This window comes from Labeo rohita, chromosome 13 (genome assembly GCF_022985175.1).
Source record: "Labeo rohita strain BAU-BD-2019 chromosome 13, IGBB_LRoh.1.0, whole genome shotgun sequence".
NCBI lineage: Eukaryota > Metazoa > Chordata > Actinopteri > Cypriniformes > Cyprinidae > Labeo > Labeo rohita.
The window spans coordinates 28,233,631-28,251,817 of record NC_066881.1 but is presented as its reverse complement, the minus strand read 5'-3'; the positions used below and the strand labels follow the sequence as shown (position 1 = coordinate 28,251,817).

Genomic DNA, 18,187 nt, shown 5'->3' with positions numbered 1-18,187 from the left:
AAAATCACAATTACAAGAAATAAATCTTAATTACCTTAACTTCCAAAATAATCAATAATTTGTCCTATTTTAAAACGTAAAGAAAAAAAATAAATGGTGCATTTGTATATATGAACACAAATCTGTCTATATAACTGTTAAAATATAAAATAATAATATAAATAATAATCGTTCTAAATGCATGTAAACTGTATTAGATTAAAAATTACATTACTACTGCTACGACTACTAGTAATTCCCTAATGCAAAAAAAATAAATAAATAAAAATCCAAGATAAATGCCAGTGAGATAAGAAAAAAAAAAATATATGTAAATATATTTTTAATATTTTTTATTTTTATGCCAATTTTTTTTAAGTTTATTTGAAAGGCAAAATGATCTTGTTTCAAAGACATTTATATATTTAAATAATGATTACAAAAATGAACTTCTGCTGTGAATGAATAAATTCCTTTTTTTCCCCAATTTTGGGAGACGTGTGCGTTTGTCCTCCAATCATTCTTGCTGATTTCAGTGTGTGTGTGTGAAGGTGTAGACAGGGCCTAGTAAGCCGCTGGTTGCGAGAATGAGGAAGCTCTGGTCAGGCACTGACAGATTTATTTCTGGCTCTGTCACACTGGAATTACAAGCAATTAGTATCCACTCACAAAAGTCATTATTCTACAAAACCAGTTTTTGAAGAACAGCACAAAAGCACAAACAATGGTAAATGAACTCTCACAAATGAATTCCAGAGGTATTTATCTCAGACGTCATTACAAGAGCAAAATTAGGAAAATGTGGTCCTAATACTGAGCACATCAACACTGGCACTGCTTTAATAACCTCCTGTCATAAAAATATATGTGTTTAGAAGCATAAGGCTGGCAGTGTTGCTCAAACCTTTTTTTAAAACCACACACAAGACAAGATTCTCCTTTTGAAAGAGAATTTAAAGGGAATTCAGTCATGAGTTTTCGATTAATCATTTGTTGTTAATTAGAAACGGTTGATGTTCCTGATGTTCATTTCTGTTAGCAGTTTTTGAACATCCTCGTTCTTTCACACTGTAATTTACAATCAAATGATTCCTACGAATCATTCAAAAAGACTCGTTCACTCAATGAACCTATTCAAATAATAGTAATGCAAGTTATAACTTTTATAACATCTTACTGCAAACAAAAACTGCTTAAAATGAAAAGCTGCAGTACTGAAGTCTCTGTGCTCTTGCAGGAGGGAGCGGGAGAAACGAGTAACACGCAGGTGGAACATTGCTCTGTCACGCCATTAATAGAGTGACACTTTATTTATCTGTCGGTGAGTTTCAATGGTGCTAAAGGCCCCTGGACTAACAATCCACATGGAGCAACATAAACACGACTCAGCTCTGTGCTCCTCCAGGCAGGCGGACAGTGCTGCGCTTTCTTAAACAATGTGCTTTGGAGATCTCTTATACGAGCCATTAAAATGAGTCCAGCATCAGATAAGCTTTTCTGCTAACGCCGTGCCATAACCCGTCATGACACCTTTCCACACTGAAAGTGTAAAACACCACACGACCTGACAACTACAGCCATTCAGAAACATATTTGAGGCTCCACGATTTTTCTTAAGATTCTGGTGGTTTCACGGATTGTCATGATTTTTCCCTGACTGTGCCTTTATATGAATCAGAATGCATGGAGCAGCTGCAGAACAACATGAGCAGTTTTTGGTGTAAATTATGTTGTATAATTTCAAGATTTAAAGCAAAAACAGAAAACAAATGCACAAAACAAAAACAGCAGACAGACTTAATGAGATGCAAATTCACTGTCTGACAGCAGGCGGCAATAATGCTGTAAACAAACATTAAAGAAGTTCAGAGAAGTTCACTTCCAGAACAAAAATTTACAGATAATTTACTCACCCCCTTGTCATCCAAGACGTTCGTGTCTTTCTTTCTTCAGTCGATAAGAAATTACGTTTCTTGAGAAAAACAATTCAGGAATTATCTCCATATAATGGACTTCATTTGTCCCTCCAAGTTTGAACTTCCAAAATACAGTTTAAATGCAGCTTCAAATGGCTCTAAATGATCCCATCCAAGGAAGAAGGGTCTTATCTAGCAAAAAGATCGGTCAATTTATATACTTTTTAACCTCAAACGCTTATTTTGTCTAAGTCTGCGTTTTGAAAAAACTTTTTTTCGGGTTCAATACATTCAAGACAGTTAGGGTATGTCGAAAAACTCCCATCTCGTTTTCTTCCCAACTTTAAAATCGTCCTACATTGCTGCAGAAGTACTGACCCAGTGTTTACAAAGTGAACATGCAAAGAAGAGCAAACCTTTACAAAAGAAAAAAAAGGTAAAACAGAGACATAGGACGATTTTGACGTTTAAGAAGAAAACAGAGACGAGACAAGACAAGCATTTGAGGTTAAAAAGTATATAAATTGTCAATTTGTTTTGAAAATTGTTTCGCTAGATAAGACCCTTCTTCCTCGGCTGGGATCGTTTAGAGCCCTTTGAAGCTCCATTTAAACTGCATTTTGGAAGTTCAAACTTGGGGGAACCACTGAAGTCCACTATATGGAGAATATTCCTGAAATGTTTTTCTCAAAAAACATAATTTCTTATTGACTGAAGAAAGAAAGACATGAACATCTTGGATGACAAGGGGTGAGTAAATTATCTGTAAATTTTTGTTCTGGAAGTGAACTTCTCTTTTAATATGCATTATACGGATGTAAGATCAAAAGAAAATACCATTTAAACTTTTCTGAAGACAGTCAGTTCCCCTCATAGACACATTCATATAAACCCCGACCCCCAGTTCAGCATTTAGGATATTCTTCCAATAATTCCCGCATGGTGAAGTGAGTTTGCTCAATGCATTCGTTTTCAGTGTTTCTGGAGTCTGTTAACAGCCATTTACAGTTGGTTTAGTGGCCCAGTTAAAGAATTAGTTGTGTGTTATTAATAGTTCTAAAAGTTTTCCAGTCATTAGTCATAAGTGTATGTAGTTAATAGGGATCTCCTCTCAACTGACGACACTGTGTAGGCCTACGTTGCTTAGCCACTTGTAGCTGTATGCTGTTTTTTAAAAACTTCACATCGTATGCGTAATTCAATTTGGTTTACCGTTTAAACTGGTATATCGCTCAGCTCTACATCCGACCACTGCTTAAATTACCAGTATTAATATTGTAATAAACTATGGATTTGTAATAAACTAGTAATATTGCTAAACTATGGAAGCCCGTTTCCGCCACTGAATAAATAATTTAAAAAGGTTATTGTGACTTTTTATCTCACAGTTCTCACTTTTTCTTTCAATTGTGAGTTTACATCTCGCAAATCTGACTTCTTTCTCAGAATTCTGAGATATAAACTCTCAATTGTGAGTCATAAAGTCAAAATTGAGAGAAATAAACTCACAATTCTGGGAAATAGTCACAATTCCGAGAAATAAAGTCAGAATTGCGAGATATACGTAAACTCACAATTCTGACTTTTTTCTCATTTTGTGACTTTCTCAGAATTGCAAGTTTACATCTAGATCTGACTTTATAACATGCAACTGAGTTATTAAGTCAAAACTGAGATATAAACTCACATTTCTGAGAAAAAGTGTCACAATTATGAGATATAAACTCACAGTTCTGAGAACATAGTCTTTTTCCCCCTCAAAATTGGATTTTATAACTAACAATTGTGAGTTTATATCTTACAATTCTGAAAAAAAAGTCAGAATTGTGAGGTACAAACTCACTAGTTTCTATCTCATAATTAAGACTTGTTCTTGCAATTGCAAGTTTATATCACATAATTATGAAAAAAAAAAAAAAAGTCAGATTTGCAAGATGTAAACTCTCTTTTATTTTTTATTCAGTGATGGAAACGTGATTCCATATTAAACTGACCTTTTAAAAAAAAAAAAAAATAAACAAATAAATAAATAACCAACAGCCTTTCATAACATCACAGCCAAGAAACAATATTCACTAATTTCTGAATAAAAATGATGTCATCTGCATTACCAGTCAAAATTTAGGGGTTAGTCTTTTTTTTCTCTCTCTCTCTCTGAAACTCTGAAACTCCCCTTGGCTATACTTATTTGATCAAAAATAGAATATTTAATACTGAATAGAATAATACTGTAAAAACAGTAATATTATATAATATTATTATCATTTAAAGGTACTGTTTTTTTTATTTGAACATATTTTAAAAATGTAATTTCATCCTGTCGTGCAAAGCTGGATTTTCAGCATCATTATTCCAGTCTTCAGAAATCAATTTAATATTCTGATTTGTTGCTCAAGTAGCATTTATTATTATCAATGTTGCAAAAAAGGTGTGCTGCATAAGGATTTTTGATGAACAGAAATTTCAAAAGAACAGCATTTATTTGAAATAGAAATATTTGTAACAGAATAAATGTCTTTACTGTCACTTTCGCTTAATTTAATGCATCCTTGAATGAAAAGGGTCTTATCTTAAAAAAAATAAATAAATAAAAACCTAACGGTAAACTTTTAAACAATAGTGTATATTTTTATTCTTTTTCCAAACAACAAAGTGTGTGAACTGTAAATGCATACATCTACTAAAGGCTTCAAAGATAACAAAAATTGACTAAAAGCCTCACACAACATTAATTTTCATATTCATAAATATATCAAATGTGTTAAACGAAGTTGAAAGTACGATATATCTGGCAGCATTATCAAAATTTCCAGAATATTTGTTAAACTAACACACAAGCAGAAAACCTGTGGAGTTTCCTGCACAGTTCTGCAGGAACAGATTCAGTTTATAATGTATCACTCTCCACACACTGTCAAACATATAAATAAGTGCATGCAAGGGAGGCCATAATATTTCTGAGCCACTTACCCATCTAGTAACAGGATTGCATTTTTGCGAGGACGCCCAATGTTGGGTCCATAGAGGTTAGCTCTGCTGTAGAAACGCACCGACTGCAGTAACGTCTTCAGAAGAGAGTAATCCTGAGCCAGACGAGAGCTGTTGACTGATCGAGCAGCCATTGTGCGGTAACTGTTGGGCTCTGTGAGGGGAAATAAAAAATTATGGCATGATAAGACTCTAAAGACGACTTATTAATTTAATGGGAAAAGTTTAGGTCAGTAAGATTTTTTAATGGTTTTGAAAGTCTCTACCAGTGCTGCACTTGTTTGATCAAAAATACAGAAAAAAAAACAATCATATTGTGAAATATTATCACAATTTAAAATACCTGTTTTCTATTTCAACATATAGAAATGTAATTTATTCCTGTGATGGCAATGCCAAATTTTAGTTCAGTCATTACTCCAGCCCTCAGAGTCAAACGATGCTTCAGAAATATTTGTATGATAGCGTGTTTCTGCCACAAAATAAATAAATAAATAATCAAAAGGTAATTTAGACTTTTTATCTCACAGTTCAGACCTTTTTTCTTGAGATGTTTTTGATCACAATTTATATCTTACAATTCTGACTTCTGACAGAATTTTGAATTTACATATTTTATGTTTTTGTTTGTTTGTTTGTTTCAGCCATTAAATAAAAAAGTTTATTGTGACTTTTTAATCTCACAATTCTGATTTTGTCTGGCAATCGCCAGTTCACTTTCTGTCCTCTTCTCTAAAAACTGTGGGAAAAAACTCTAAATCAATATTAAAAACAGTTGCTGTGTAATAATTTTGTGGACACTCTGATATATTTTTTTATTTCAATATTCTTTAATGTATTGAAAGTTAAAAAAAAACAACATTTGTTTTACATTAAATGAATTTAGAATGAAACATAAAATGTCACTTTTGATTAATTTATTGCATCCATAGAATAAACTTTTAAATGGTAATGCATTTTTATTTTATTTATTCTTTTTCTTTTCTTTTTTTAGATTAAAAATTGTGTTCACAGCTGTGTAAAGATCCTTCAAAAATTCTTGATTAAACTGAAATGATTAAATTAAGTTGTATTTTCAGATGCACTATCCCTTTAAGACTTCTGCAGCAACCCGACACCCAATCACAAGCGAATATGCAAACTGTCTTTGAATTACGACCTGTATTGTGGTCAGCACTTTGTAAACTATTTAAACAAGGCAACACTTGGGAGGTGCACACTTGAAATCACAGCGAGGACGTTACAGAAGTCAAGTGGCAAACTTTATAAACATCACAGCCTGTGTGAGTGTGTGTTTGTGTCTGGGATAGAAACACAGAGATGCTGAGTGTCAATATAAGACCGGGCCAGGCAGAGGCCAGTGGAAAATATGAGATGTTATTATTATCCATTAAAATATTACGCTATCATTTAGAAAAATCACAAATAACACATGAAATACAGTCATGAAATAAATCATCGCATTGTCCGTGCATCACTTTGTGTCACTCTGGTACGACCCACTCGATAAACTTCCACCCACAGCTGAAAATATTTCCCTTTGTTTCATTTGGACTCTTTGTTCGCTTGAAAGTGTTTGTTTTTGAATTAACAGCTCCGCAACATCTGATTTGGTAACAGCTTTACTTCAGACGTGGTTATTGTTACAGTTGAAGTCAAAAAGACAAACATCCAAATGGCTGTTCCAGTAATAACATGCTTTTATTAGAGTTAAATGATTTTGTTGAAAGGATGACTTCTAAACTGGTATTATGTGATTTTGATATTATTAATATTCATATGAATTACATTTTACATTCAATACAAGCAGATTGCGCTGCTTCTTTTGTCTGTGAAAGCAGCGATCTGTACGCCTGCAGTTCTTCTATGCAAACAGCTAGTAAAAGTTTTGACACATACAACATGTAGCCAATAAACAAACGATTAAGACAATATATGGTTTGTGTACATTCTTAAATCGGGCTCTGGTATTTTTATAGGTTTAGTGTTTAGCAGAAAGTGTGCGATACTACAGGCCTCATATGCTGTCAATAACATATTCTTTTTATTTTTATGCAAGGAACCCATATCATCATAAGATCGTAATTATTCAAGTCAAAGATTTTACACTCTGTGCTGTTTTGATGTTTATAGAGAGACATTTGATACAAGGCCAACGTGAATGGGGCAATTTGCAGCATGTCTGGCAGAGGACAATAGATGAATGAGTGCTTAGAACAGATTACAAAGTCACCAGGTGTCCTTTTTGATTCTGCTTTGTGAATTTGTCTCCTGACAGAAGCCCTATTCGAATGGGATTCATTTTATATGAAGAGGTGGGGTAATGTAATAATGACCAGAGCCTCCCTGTGATTTCATCTGAATTGCCAGTGTCGGTCACTTTTACTGCGTCGTTAAAGACTGCTTCTCTAAAAAAAAAACAACCGCAATTTGCTATTGTCAGCTCATCCAGCTGACACTTTTCCAGCCTGTAGGCTGTTGTACATCAAGCACTACAAGTGTTTCAAGTGGATGGAGGTCAATGAGAAGACACCAGAAAATGAAATATAGTTGCTGAGTACGGATTTATGGGCCTTGTCTCAAATGTAGCATTTCCCCCCTCAAACTACATGACCATTTATCACTGAAACATACATACATACATACATACAAATAAATAAATGAATAAAACAGAAAGAGACTAAGGACAGTGACAAATAAGGCCTTGTTCACACTTGTCTTTTTTGAAACTGTCAGCGTCTGTTTTACACTCTAATCCTATGGAGTAAACCGTGTTTTCAAAAAAGTCCTGAGCGCTTTTTTAAATGCCACCACCGGTGTCTTTTTCTGCAGCTCAGAGCGTCTTTTCAAGTTGAAAAAAGTTCAACTGTTCTGAAGAAAATGATCTACGCCAAGCGCCTTTTTGAAAGCTGACCAATGACAAGCCAGTAGCGAGACCTGATGTTGTTCCTACAGCAACAAGAAAAAACATGGAGAAGGTGCCGGTAGATAGACTTTTATTTTATTGTTGTGAACCGACATTCTCCTCCCCGTTAATTTCAAATACCGACGTGCAGCCCACTAGGCTAAAGGGTTCGGGTGTCCCTTTTTAAAGTCCCGGCTTGCAGACCCTCCCCGATCCCGTCCCCCCTCTCTCTCTCCCACCTCGCTTCTTGTCTAAATACTGTCTTATTAAATAAAGGCAAAAATGGCAAAAGATAAAAAAACAAAAGTCAATGCAAGAGCGAGCTTTGTCTTTTCTCGTAATTTCTCGACATTTATACTGTTACAGCTGTTGTTAGCAACAAAAGATGCCCTCGGCTGCAACACTGCTGGATTTTTTTTTTTTTAACTAAAAAGCGCCCTTGTCAACTTAAAAAAAATAAAAAAAGACATCAAGTGCAAACATAGCCTAAACTTGTTTCAGCATTTCCTATTAATCCCATCATGCTTTGTATTTCTTGAATCCTCTGCACTGAATGGGTGCCGTTAGAATGAGAATCCAAACAGCTGATAAAACCATCACAATAATCCACAATTAACACAATTTCAGTCCATCAATTGTCTTGTGAAGTCAAAATGTGTGTTTGTAAGAAACAAATGTATAATTTCTATCTATTTCTTCTTGCCAAAATATGAGTCCATAATCTATTACAATGCTTCCTCCAGTAAAAAAAAAAGACCCATCCTCTGTTGTCCTCTTACATTTCCTCTGTGTTGCTTGGTGCTTGATCTGTGCATATATTTTCTCCTGATTCAGGCAAAACCACTTTTTCACTGGAGAAAGCAACATTAATAGACCTTTGTTCATCTTCACAAATTAAGATATTTTTCAGCTTTCTGACCCTGCATAAACAGCAACACAACTGACATGTTCAAGGCCCAGAAAGGTAGTAAGGATATCATTTCAATAGTCCATGTGACATCAGTGGTTCAACCGTAATGTTCCGAAGCTACAAGAATACTTTGGTGTGCAAAGAAAACAAAATATCATCTTTAATCAACAATTTCTTCACTTCCGTGTCAGTCTTCGCCACAAGTTTAGGAGAGTACCATGACAGATGCGTGTGGTGCTGCTAAAGCAGGAGCTGGCATTTATTTTAATGATGTCCTTACTACCTTTTTGGGCTTTGAATGTCGTAATTACATTACTGTCTAAGCAGGGTCAGAAAGCTATTGAATTTGATCAAATATATCTTAATTTGTGTTCTGAAGATGAAGGTCTTACAGGTTTGGAACAACATGAGGGTGAGTAATTAATGACAGAATTTGCATTTTTGGGTGAACTATCCCTTTAAGGATAAAGCACTAATGTTTTAGCAATGATTTGAAGTTAAAAATCTGTTAATGATGGATTTGTCCACAGATTGTGGATTACTAACATTACTTTTGGATTATTGCCGTTTGAACTCTAATTCTGACGGCACCCATTCATTGACGAGGACCCATTGGTGAGCAAGTAATGTAATGCTAAATTGCTCCAAATCTGTTCTGATGAATAAATAAACTCTTTTACATCTTGGATGGCCTGGGGACGTTTGAACCTGTAACCTTTTAGTTACACAGTTGCACGCAAATTAATCATAAACATTCCATATCACAGACCGATATCATGTCAAAGATAATGCAAAAGATAATTTTAGAATCTGCAACAGCGAGGACTCACCATTGCCGAGCTCCCAGGAGATGTTGTATTTTTTGCTGGCGCTGTATTTGAGCAGACTCAGAGCACTGGAGGCGTTCCATGAGTTGTCTGGGTTTCTGTGCAAGGCATTCAGCCCAAAGATCAGGTGCAGTCCAGCGCAGTCGGCAAAGTTGTAAAGTTTGTCTAAAGACCTGGCTGGGAAAAAGCCAGACACAGCTGTAACATAGATACTTTCATTTTTTACCATAATGACATTTTACATTTTAGTTTTTTAAATTTTATTGTATATTGATTATATAAAATACATAAAATTATATTAAATTGTAAAACTGATACTACTATTCATCTTCAAATTGATACTATATAACGACTACTGCTCTTACTATTATTATTATTGTTAATTATAACAATAAAATATAAATTACAATTAATGATAATAATAACAACAACAACAACAACAACAATAATAATAATAATTACTATTATTATTATTAACTATTTATTTATTTTTATTACATTTTAAAATTTAAACTATAATTTGACCTTTTTAAATAGTTTAAAACAAGAATACACATGACTGGATGAATTTGGGAAAACCTTTACTCTTTTGATGCCCAGGCTAAAAGCTAACATACAAACAGAGCAGATTAAAGGAAATAAAAAACAGAAATGCATCAAAGAAAGTTTTCAAATTTAAAATCTGCCCCACAGGCAGACATGATAATTCTGATTTTGCTAATGGACAGCCGCTGGCTGATGTTTGGAAATTCTATCTGTTAAGAGCAGCAAAAATAAACATAAATATTTCACTACCCTTTGACTTCATTTCCTGTGTTTAAAAGGAAGCAGATGAAACCAAGAGAGACGCACAAGGAGCCCCATCTTGTCAGCGATGAGAGATTCAGAGCTAAAGGTCATTTATAAAAAGTGGATACGCCGTTATTTTAAGTAGGTACCCTCAGTATGCCTTTGATTGATTTCAAAAGTTGAATAAACTATATATTTTATTTTAAGAAGCATTTAGAGCAATTTCAAAGTCGCATCTACCACAAAGTTCCCACACTCATCGTCTCTTTGTTTATTACATATGTAAGCTAATTTGATTATACTCTGAGTTAGCAATAAGAATGTAGTACAGCTTCAGGGAACACATTTTAATGTGTTTAAACACTTTTCACAAATTTCCCACCAAAATCAGCACAGAAAATGTGAAAAAGGTTTGCAGATTCTCTCTGGGCATAGATTCAAGCGGCTAACATCACAGGCTAGTCTTGGCATTTCTGTACTGAAAAAAACCCAGTTGCTGTTTCATGTGTTCAGATATTAAATTCATTCGGGAAATATTTTTGACTGCTACGTTGGCAGTCAGTGTGGCTGGTAATTTAACAGAAATGACTATTGGCGTGACTGCTAAACTTTAATTTAATTGTGTAGTTATCTTTATAGCTTTCATCACAATTTGAAACATCTTCACTAATGCCAAAGTGTCATTTCTTGAATAGCCTACGCAAGTACTCTAATCACATGTACAGACGTACAAAGTCTCATAAAAAGATCCAACACTCAGCTTCCCTGGGTACCAAACTATAAAAGCTGGTCTTTTAAATCAGCACTTTAAAGCAGCAGGAAAATGTTCCAATTACAGACTCGTTAAAATATTACCATAATGAGGTCAAGATTACGTTTAATTCAAACAAGCAGTGTAACACCAATGACAGACATTTTATCACTCTTACTTAACAGGCTTTCAGACATCAAACAAATGCAGTTATATGGACTTGTTTACTAGAGCATGCCACTAAATATATATATATATATATATATTTTATTTATTTATTTATTTTTTGCACTATATGTTGGACCACTTTGCCACGTCTATGGACGATTGTGGGAGTTCTGCTTGTTGTGCAGCCTTTAGCACTGTGAGGTGATTAAAACAGCGCAGTATATCAAACACAGGTGGATGGAAAGCAGGACTGTGCTGTCAGGGCAGAGGAGGAAACAGATCCAGATGTGGGTTCGTTCCTCAGGTAACCCTACTATCCCTCCTCATTGTACTCTGGATCAGGCAGAGAATCAGCACGGGAACCAAGCTAAATCTATTTTATTTGTAAATGCACAGCTAGTTATCACTTCAAACACTTGAGTATGATAGAATGATAGATAGAATGACAGAACAATAGATAGAATGACAGATAGAACGATAGAGGTTAAGAAGTTATTAGGCAGTAACCTTCGTTTTAGACAATTTGACTAGTTTTCTTCAACAGCAACACTTTAAATAGAACGGTAGAATGATAGATAGAATGATAAACAGAATGATGGATAGATATATGGATGGACAGACAGAAACAATGACAGACAGAATGATAAACAGATAGATAGATAGACAGACAGACAGATCGATAGATAGGATGATAGACAGACAGATAGAATGATAGACAGAACGATAGAACGATAGATAGAACAATAGACAGAACGATAGATAGACGATAGACAGACAGATAGACAGACAGATAGAACGATAGAACGATAGATAGATAGATAGATAGATAGATAGACAGATAGATAGACAGATAGATAGATAGATAGATAGATAAACAATGATAGATCGATAGACAGATAAAATGACAGAACAATAGAAGTTAAGAAGTTAATAGGCAGTAACTTTCATTTTAGACAATTTGACTAGTTTTTTCCACCAAGAAAACTAGTTATGAAAGAAACACTTCAAACATTTGAGATAGAATGACAGAACGATAGAACGACAAAACGACAGAACGACAAAACGATAGATAGACAGATAGATAGATAGATAGATAGAAAGATAGATAGAACATTAGAATGATAGATAGATAGATAAAACGATAGAACGATAGACAGAACATTAGAACGATAGAACGATAGATAGAACGATAGATAGATAGAACGATAGATAGATAGATAAATAGATAAAACTATAGAACGATAGAACATTAGAACGATAGAACGACAGAACGACAGATAGATAGATAGAACGATAGATAGAACGATAGAATGATAGATAGATAGATAGATAGATGATAGATAGAACATTAGAACGATAGATAGAACAATAGATAGATAGATAGATAGAACGATAGCTAGATAGAACGATAGATAGATAGATAGATAGATAGATAGATAGATAGATAGATAGATAGAATGACAGCGATAGAACAATAGATTGAACAACGTTACAGTTCTCACACACAGTTACTACTGTGCAGTAGTGTGCTTTTTTTTTTTTTAGGGAGTAAATCTCATTGATAGAACAGCTAGTTTTCCTAAAAGCAGCTAGTTTGATCAGTTCCATATTGCTGAGCTACAGTAATAAGGTAATTAGTGCGTAAGCAGCATCCTGAGCCAAACGCTCCCTAGAGCTCTGGATGGACGAAGAACAACAGAGAACTCAAGTATTTCCAGAGACATCAGCACTTTTCCTCGTTCTTTCTTTATCCTTCACTTTCTCTGGCTTTGTCATCCTCTTAGATTTTCTAGCTTTTTATTGTTTTACGTCTTATCAGTGGTAAACTGAAATAATGACAAATGTCAAAAAGACAAAGCCTACTTGAAAGGACTGGAAAATAATGTTGTTGACTTTGGGAGTTCCCTCACAGGTTGTGTTGCCACCTGTAATTCATTCTTACTGTTTGAACAGTAAATTACAAGTAGGAAAAAAGCAGTAATATAGAATAACATGCTTACATGTTTTTATTATTATTTTACTCACACAAAGAGCCAAACTCCCAAGACCACATCTGATAGAGACATGTTTTGAATTAGATTTTAGTTGAGTAAAATGTAAAGCATTTAGACTCCAATTGTGCCACACAACACACACAAGCCGTTTGTAAGTGAAAGAACAGCAGACTAATGCTAATGGGTTTCCACTGCATAACAGAACTGGGACTCTATTTAGAAAACAAAGTGATTTCAGGAATAGATACATTATAGGAATAGTTCACCCAGAAAGGTAATTTGTCATCATTTACTCACCCTCAAATGATTATTTCACTTTCAGAATAAAAAGAAAAATCCTGATAATTTACTCACCCCCATGTTATCCAAGATGTTCATGTCTTTTTCATCAGTCAAAAAGAAATAAGGTTTTTTAAGAAAATATTGCAGGACTTTTCTCCATATAGTATTATTGGGGATCAGTGGATTGAAGGTCCAAATTGCAGTTTCAATGCATGGCTCCCATGTCCCATATGATCCCAGTCGAGGAATAAGGGTCTTATCTAGCAAAATGATTGGTAATTTTCTAAAAAATAATAAAAATTTCTATACTTTTTAACCATAAATCTTGCACTAGCTCTGCATCCACGACTGATCATTTCACTAGATGAAACTCTTATTTCTTGGCTGGGATTGTGTAGAGCCCTTTGAAGCTGCACTGAAACTGCAATTTGGACCTTCAACCATTGGTCACTACTGAAGTCCACTATATGGAGAAAAATCCTGGAAAGTTTTCCTCAAAAACCTTAATTTCTTTTCGTCTGAAGAAAGACATGAACAGCTAATCCTTGCTGTTGCTCCAAACATGTACAGTATGAGTTTCTTTCTTCCGTTGAGCACAAAAGAAGATATTTTGAAGAATATTGACCGTAGCCATTGACTTCCATAGCATTTTTTTCATACCTTTTTTGTGTTCAACAGAAAAAAGAAACTCACACTGGTTTAGAAGAAGTTAAGGGTGAGGATTTTCATTTTCAATACAATTTATTAATTATTTATTGTATGGTTTTTGTCAGATTTATTGAAGAGAAAGGGCTTGTGTGCTTGTTGTGTGTTTATAACTTGCATCAAGCACCACAGATGCCTATTTTTTAAACAATGGGCCCCATACATGATACACAAGCAGAATATTTTTTAGAAATTGTTAATATTGATGTTCTAATGCAAATTTCGGGGTTCATGAAACTGTACTTTTAAAATATTAGTAATTGCACCAACTCCCAACCACATATAAATGCCACGTAAAACATCCAAATATCTTGTGTTCTTTTAGAAACAGCATTTTGATAACACTATAAAAATATAATTTTAAAAATAATTAGTCAAATGTGAAAATAAATTCCAATGATAACAAAAATGATTGAAAACTGTTACACGCTATTATTCTAAGTGTCAACAGAATATGTCTGCAAGCCTAAGACTGTAACAATAACTGAATAATTAATCATTTTTTGTGCCAAGTAGTCTCTTTATCATTTATGCAATATACTGCCAAACCTGAGAAGGAAGTCCAGAAGATTCTACAGCATTCCTATATATGCGATTTAATTAATAATAATTCAATGGGTGGAAATTGTGCTTGTGAATGAGAGTGCATGTGCTCTTTATTTACAAATGTGTAAATACACACAATTTTAACTTTTAATTCTGAGGTTTGAAGGAAGGTCCATTAAAAGCACATTTGTGACCCTGGACCACAAAACCAGTCATAAGGGTCAATTTTCTGAAACTGTGATTTATAAATCACATGAAAGCTGAATAAATAAGCTTTCCATTAATGTATAGTTTGTATTTTATACGACAATATTTGGCCGAGATACAACAATTTTAAAATCTGGAATCTGAGGGCTGAAGTTCTTAGCAATGCATATTACTAATCAAAAATTAAGTTTTGATATATTTACAGTAGGAAATTTACAAAATATCTTCATGGAACATGATCTTTACTTAATATCCTAATTATTTTTGGCATAAAAGAAAAATCTTAAATTTTGACCCATACAATGTATTGTTGGCTACTGCTACAAATATACCCATGCTATTTACGGTCCAGGGTCACCTTTTACTCCACATTCTTCCATATGTTTCATGAATGCGGCACAATGAGTACTGCACTTCATCGGGATCAAAAATGTACTCGCACCTCTTTTACTCAGTACTGCGCAGCTTAACCAGTGTGAATACTGTAGTTTGTTAATATCAGCGCCAAAATAAATATGCACCGCATACACTGCTTTCGTGTGCTGTGTGAAACAGGCCTGAGTTTCAAAATGCTGCCAAGGAGCTGTTCAATAACTTTGGCTAATGTAGTGCAACTATGAGTATGAACGCATGGATGTATTTAAAAAATTGGTGCCTTTGAACTCTCTTGGAGTCGACTGTGTGAACTTTTGTAGCAAGTTCAGCAACTGCTGAACCCAATGAGTAGAACTAAAGTGCCGGATCCCCCCTCTCCCAATGTAATGGAAACAGAAAGGGGTCTGGATATTGTCAGGGTAGCTATCTGATCACAGACATAAGACTCCCATAACAAGCTGGACTGCACCAGAGCGCTACGGCTCATTTCTGAGCCAGCTTATTTCCATTTATGACACGTGATTACCTACAGCAACTATCAGGACATGTACACCCGAAAAAAAAAGAGAGAGAGATCAAAGCACTACCATACCAGGAAAACATCTCTAAATCCATGTCTATAGGGCTCTTTCCACAGAAGTTGTTTTCAAGAGGAGGGAACATCTAGAGAAGTAAACTGCATGTTTTGTAAGTTATACAGTGAAGTCCAAAAGAAGTGAAGTCTCATTTAAATTAAATTGCAATGTAGCATCAGATGTTTGGACCTCTCTGTATGTTTAACAAAAAACAATATGCGGCCCAATTCTTATAATGAATTTTAAAAAAGTCCAGATCGCTTTTATAATCATACGCCACATGTACATGCTGTTCACATTCCTCACCATGTAATCAATTCTAATTGCACACAAGCCCCTCTCGCAGAATCCCATTACATGGGATGCAATTACATTAATTACACGGGATGCATTCTTCAGCGTTCATATCAAAAGGACAGTGGAGAAGTCATGTGGGCTCATGTTACACCTAAACAAAGGAAATCTACACTTGTACACCACTGAACACTTCAGAGCAAATGATGAAGCTGCTTTTAAGTGAGAGGTGCCAAAAGAGTGATGCAAACAAATTTAGCCAAGTGGATTTTGATTATAGAGTAAAGATAAGCAGACAAACGATAGCACAACTTCAAACTCTGTGAGCTTTAAATCAGAAGTAACTTTGTCTGCTAAAGACATTGACTAAAACATTCATTTAGCAAATATATTTTCTTTAAAAGGTAGTTTTGTCCATCTATAATCTGAAACCCATAACAAATTAATAACTTGTATTAACAGTGACAATGTATGATATTTTATTGTGTACGATAGTGTACGAGTGTACGATAAATGCAAAAGCGTATTATCCAATATTAGAAGAGACATACAATCTTAAAAATAAAGGTTCTTTACTGGCAATGGCAACACTTTAAAATCAACCTTTCTATTGCCAAAAAGGTTCTTTATAGTGGAAAAAGCCAATTCTGATTATTAAGATGTTCTTCACACTTGAAGAAAAATGGTCCTTTTTAAAAGTGTACTTTGCTAGCATTAAAACTACCGTCTTCAACCAAAACCTGCTAATTTACAAGTAAGTTGGTGAAAAGGGAGTTGATTTGATCATTCGCTTTTAGTTCGTTCACCTAGCTACATGAACTGTACAAACACATGCATTAATGAATCAGACTTTCCAAAGCGATTTGGGTTCATCTTTTGAATCAGTTTACTTCATAATTTGTTCAGATTAGTTGATCGTTTCACTGAGCGATTTTTCATATATTACATCATTACTCTAGTCGGTGGAGATTTGGATTCATCCAAATGATCAGAATTTTTTTAATCAGTTTATTCTAAAATTTGTTCAGATTAGTTGACTGATTCAATGAGCGATAATCATTTACTCATTACTCCAGTTGGTTCACTCCAAAATTTGTTCAGATTTGTTGATCAATTCGTTTTTTCAAAAGTTACATCATTACTCCAGTTGGTGGCAATTTGGACTCATCCAAATGACCTGAATCTTTTGAGTCAGTTCACTCCAAAATGTTTTCAGAATAGCTGATAGATTCGCTGAGTGATTTTTTGTTACATCATTACTCCAGTTGGTGGCAAATTGGATTCATCCAAATAACCTGAATATTTTGAATCATTTTACAATTTGTTCAGAATAATTTATAGTTTCGCTGAGTGATTTTTGTTACATCATTACTCCAGTTGGTGATGATTTGGATTCATCCAAATGACCTGAATCTTTTGAATCAGTTCATTCCAAAATTTATTCAGATTAGTTTATCAATTTGCTGAGCGATTTTTCCTGTTACATCATTACTCCAGTTGGTGGCAATTTGGATTCATTCAATATTTTGAATCGGTTCACTCAAAAATTTGTTCAGATTAGCTGATTGATTGTTTAAATGATTTTTCATATGTTAAAGTATTACTCCAGTTAGTGGCAACAAGTGCATTATATTGTGTTATGAGTTCAAAAAAAAAAAAAAAGTAATTAAAAAGGTATTATTACTCCAAAAATTTATTTTAAAGTGTCCTTGTTACACGTTACATATACTATTATAATAACATTTAATTATGCATAATTACATGCAAGTAACCCTAAGCCAAACCCTGATCCTAACCTTAACTATGTATAGTAAGTATGTATAGTTAATAAATATTACTCAGCACTTAAATGTATAATTACACTGTAACAAGGACACCCTAAAATAAAGTGTAACCCAAAATAAACTATAGAAAAACAAAATTAACCTAAATAAAGTCATTTAACATTTTAATTGCATATGGTCATGCACTCAAAA

General features: G+C 34.1%; 1 protein-coding gene across 1 annotated transcript in view; it reads right to left on the bottom strand.

Moving 5' to 3' along the window:
- Positions 1 to 18,187, bottom strand: part of hpse2 (heparanase 2) — a 92,212-nt gene that overhangs the window by 45,074 nt on the left and 28,951 nt on the right. Inside the window, exons 4-5 of the mRNA XM_051125356.1 lie at positions 9,529 to 9,702; positions 4,866 to 5,037 (exon numbers count right to left, since the gene is read on the bottom strand). Coding sequence (XP_050981313.1) covers positions 4,866 to 5,037; positions 9,529 to 9,702 — 346 coding nt within the window. The remainder of the gene's footprint in view (positions 1 to 4,865; positions 5,038 to 9,528; positions 9,703 to 18,187) is intronic.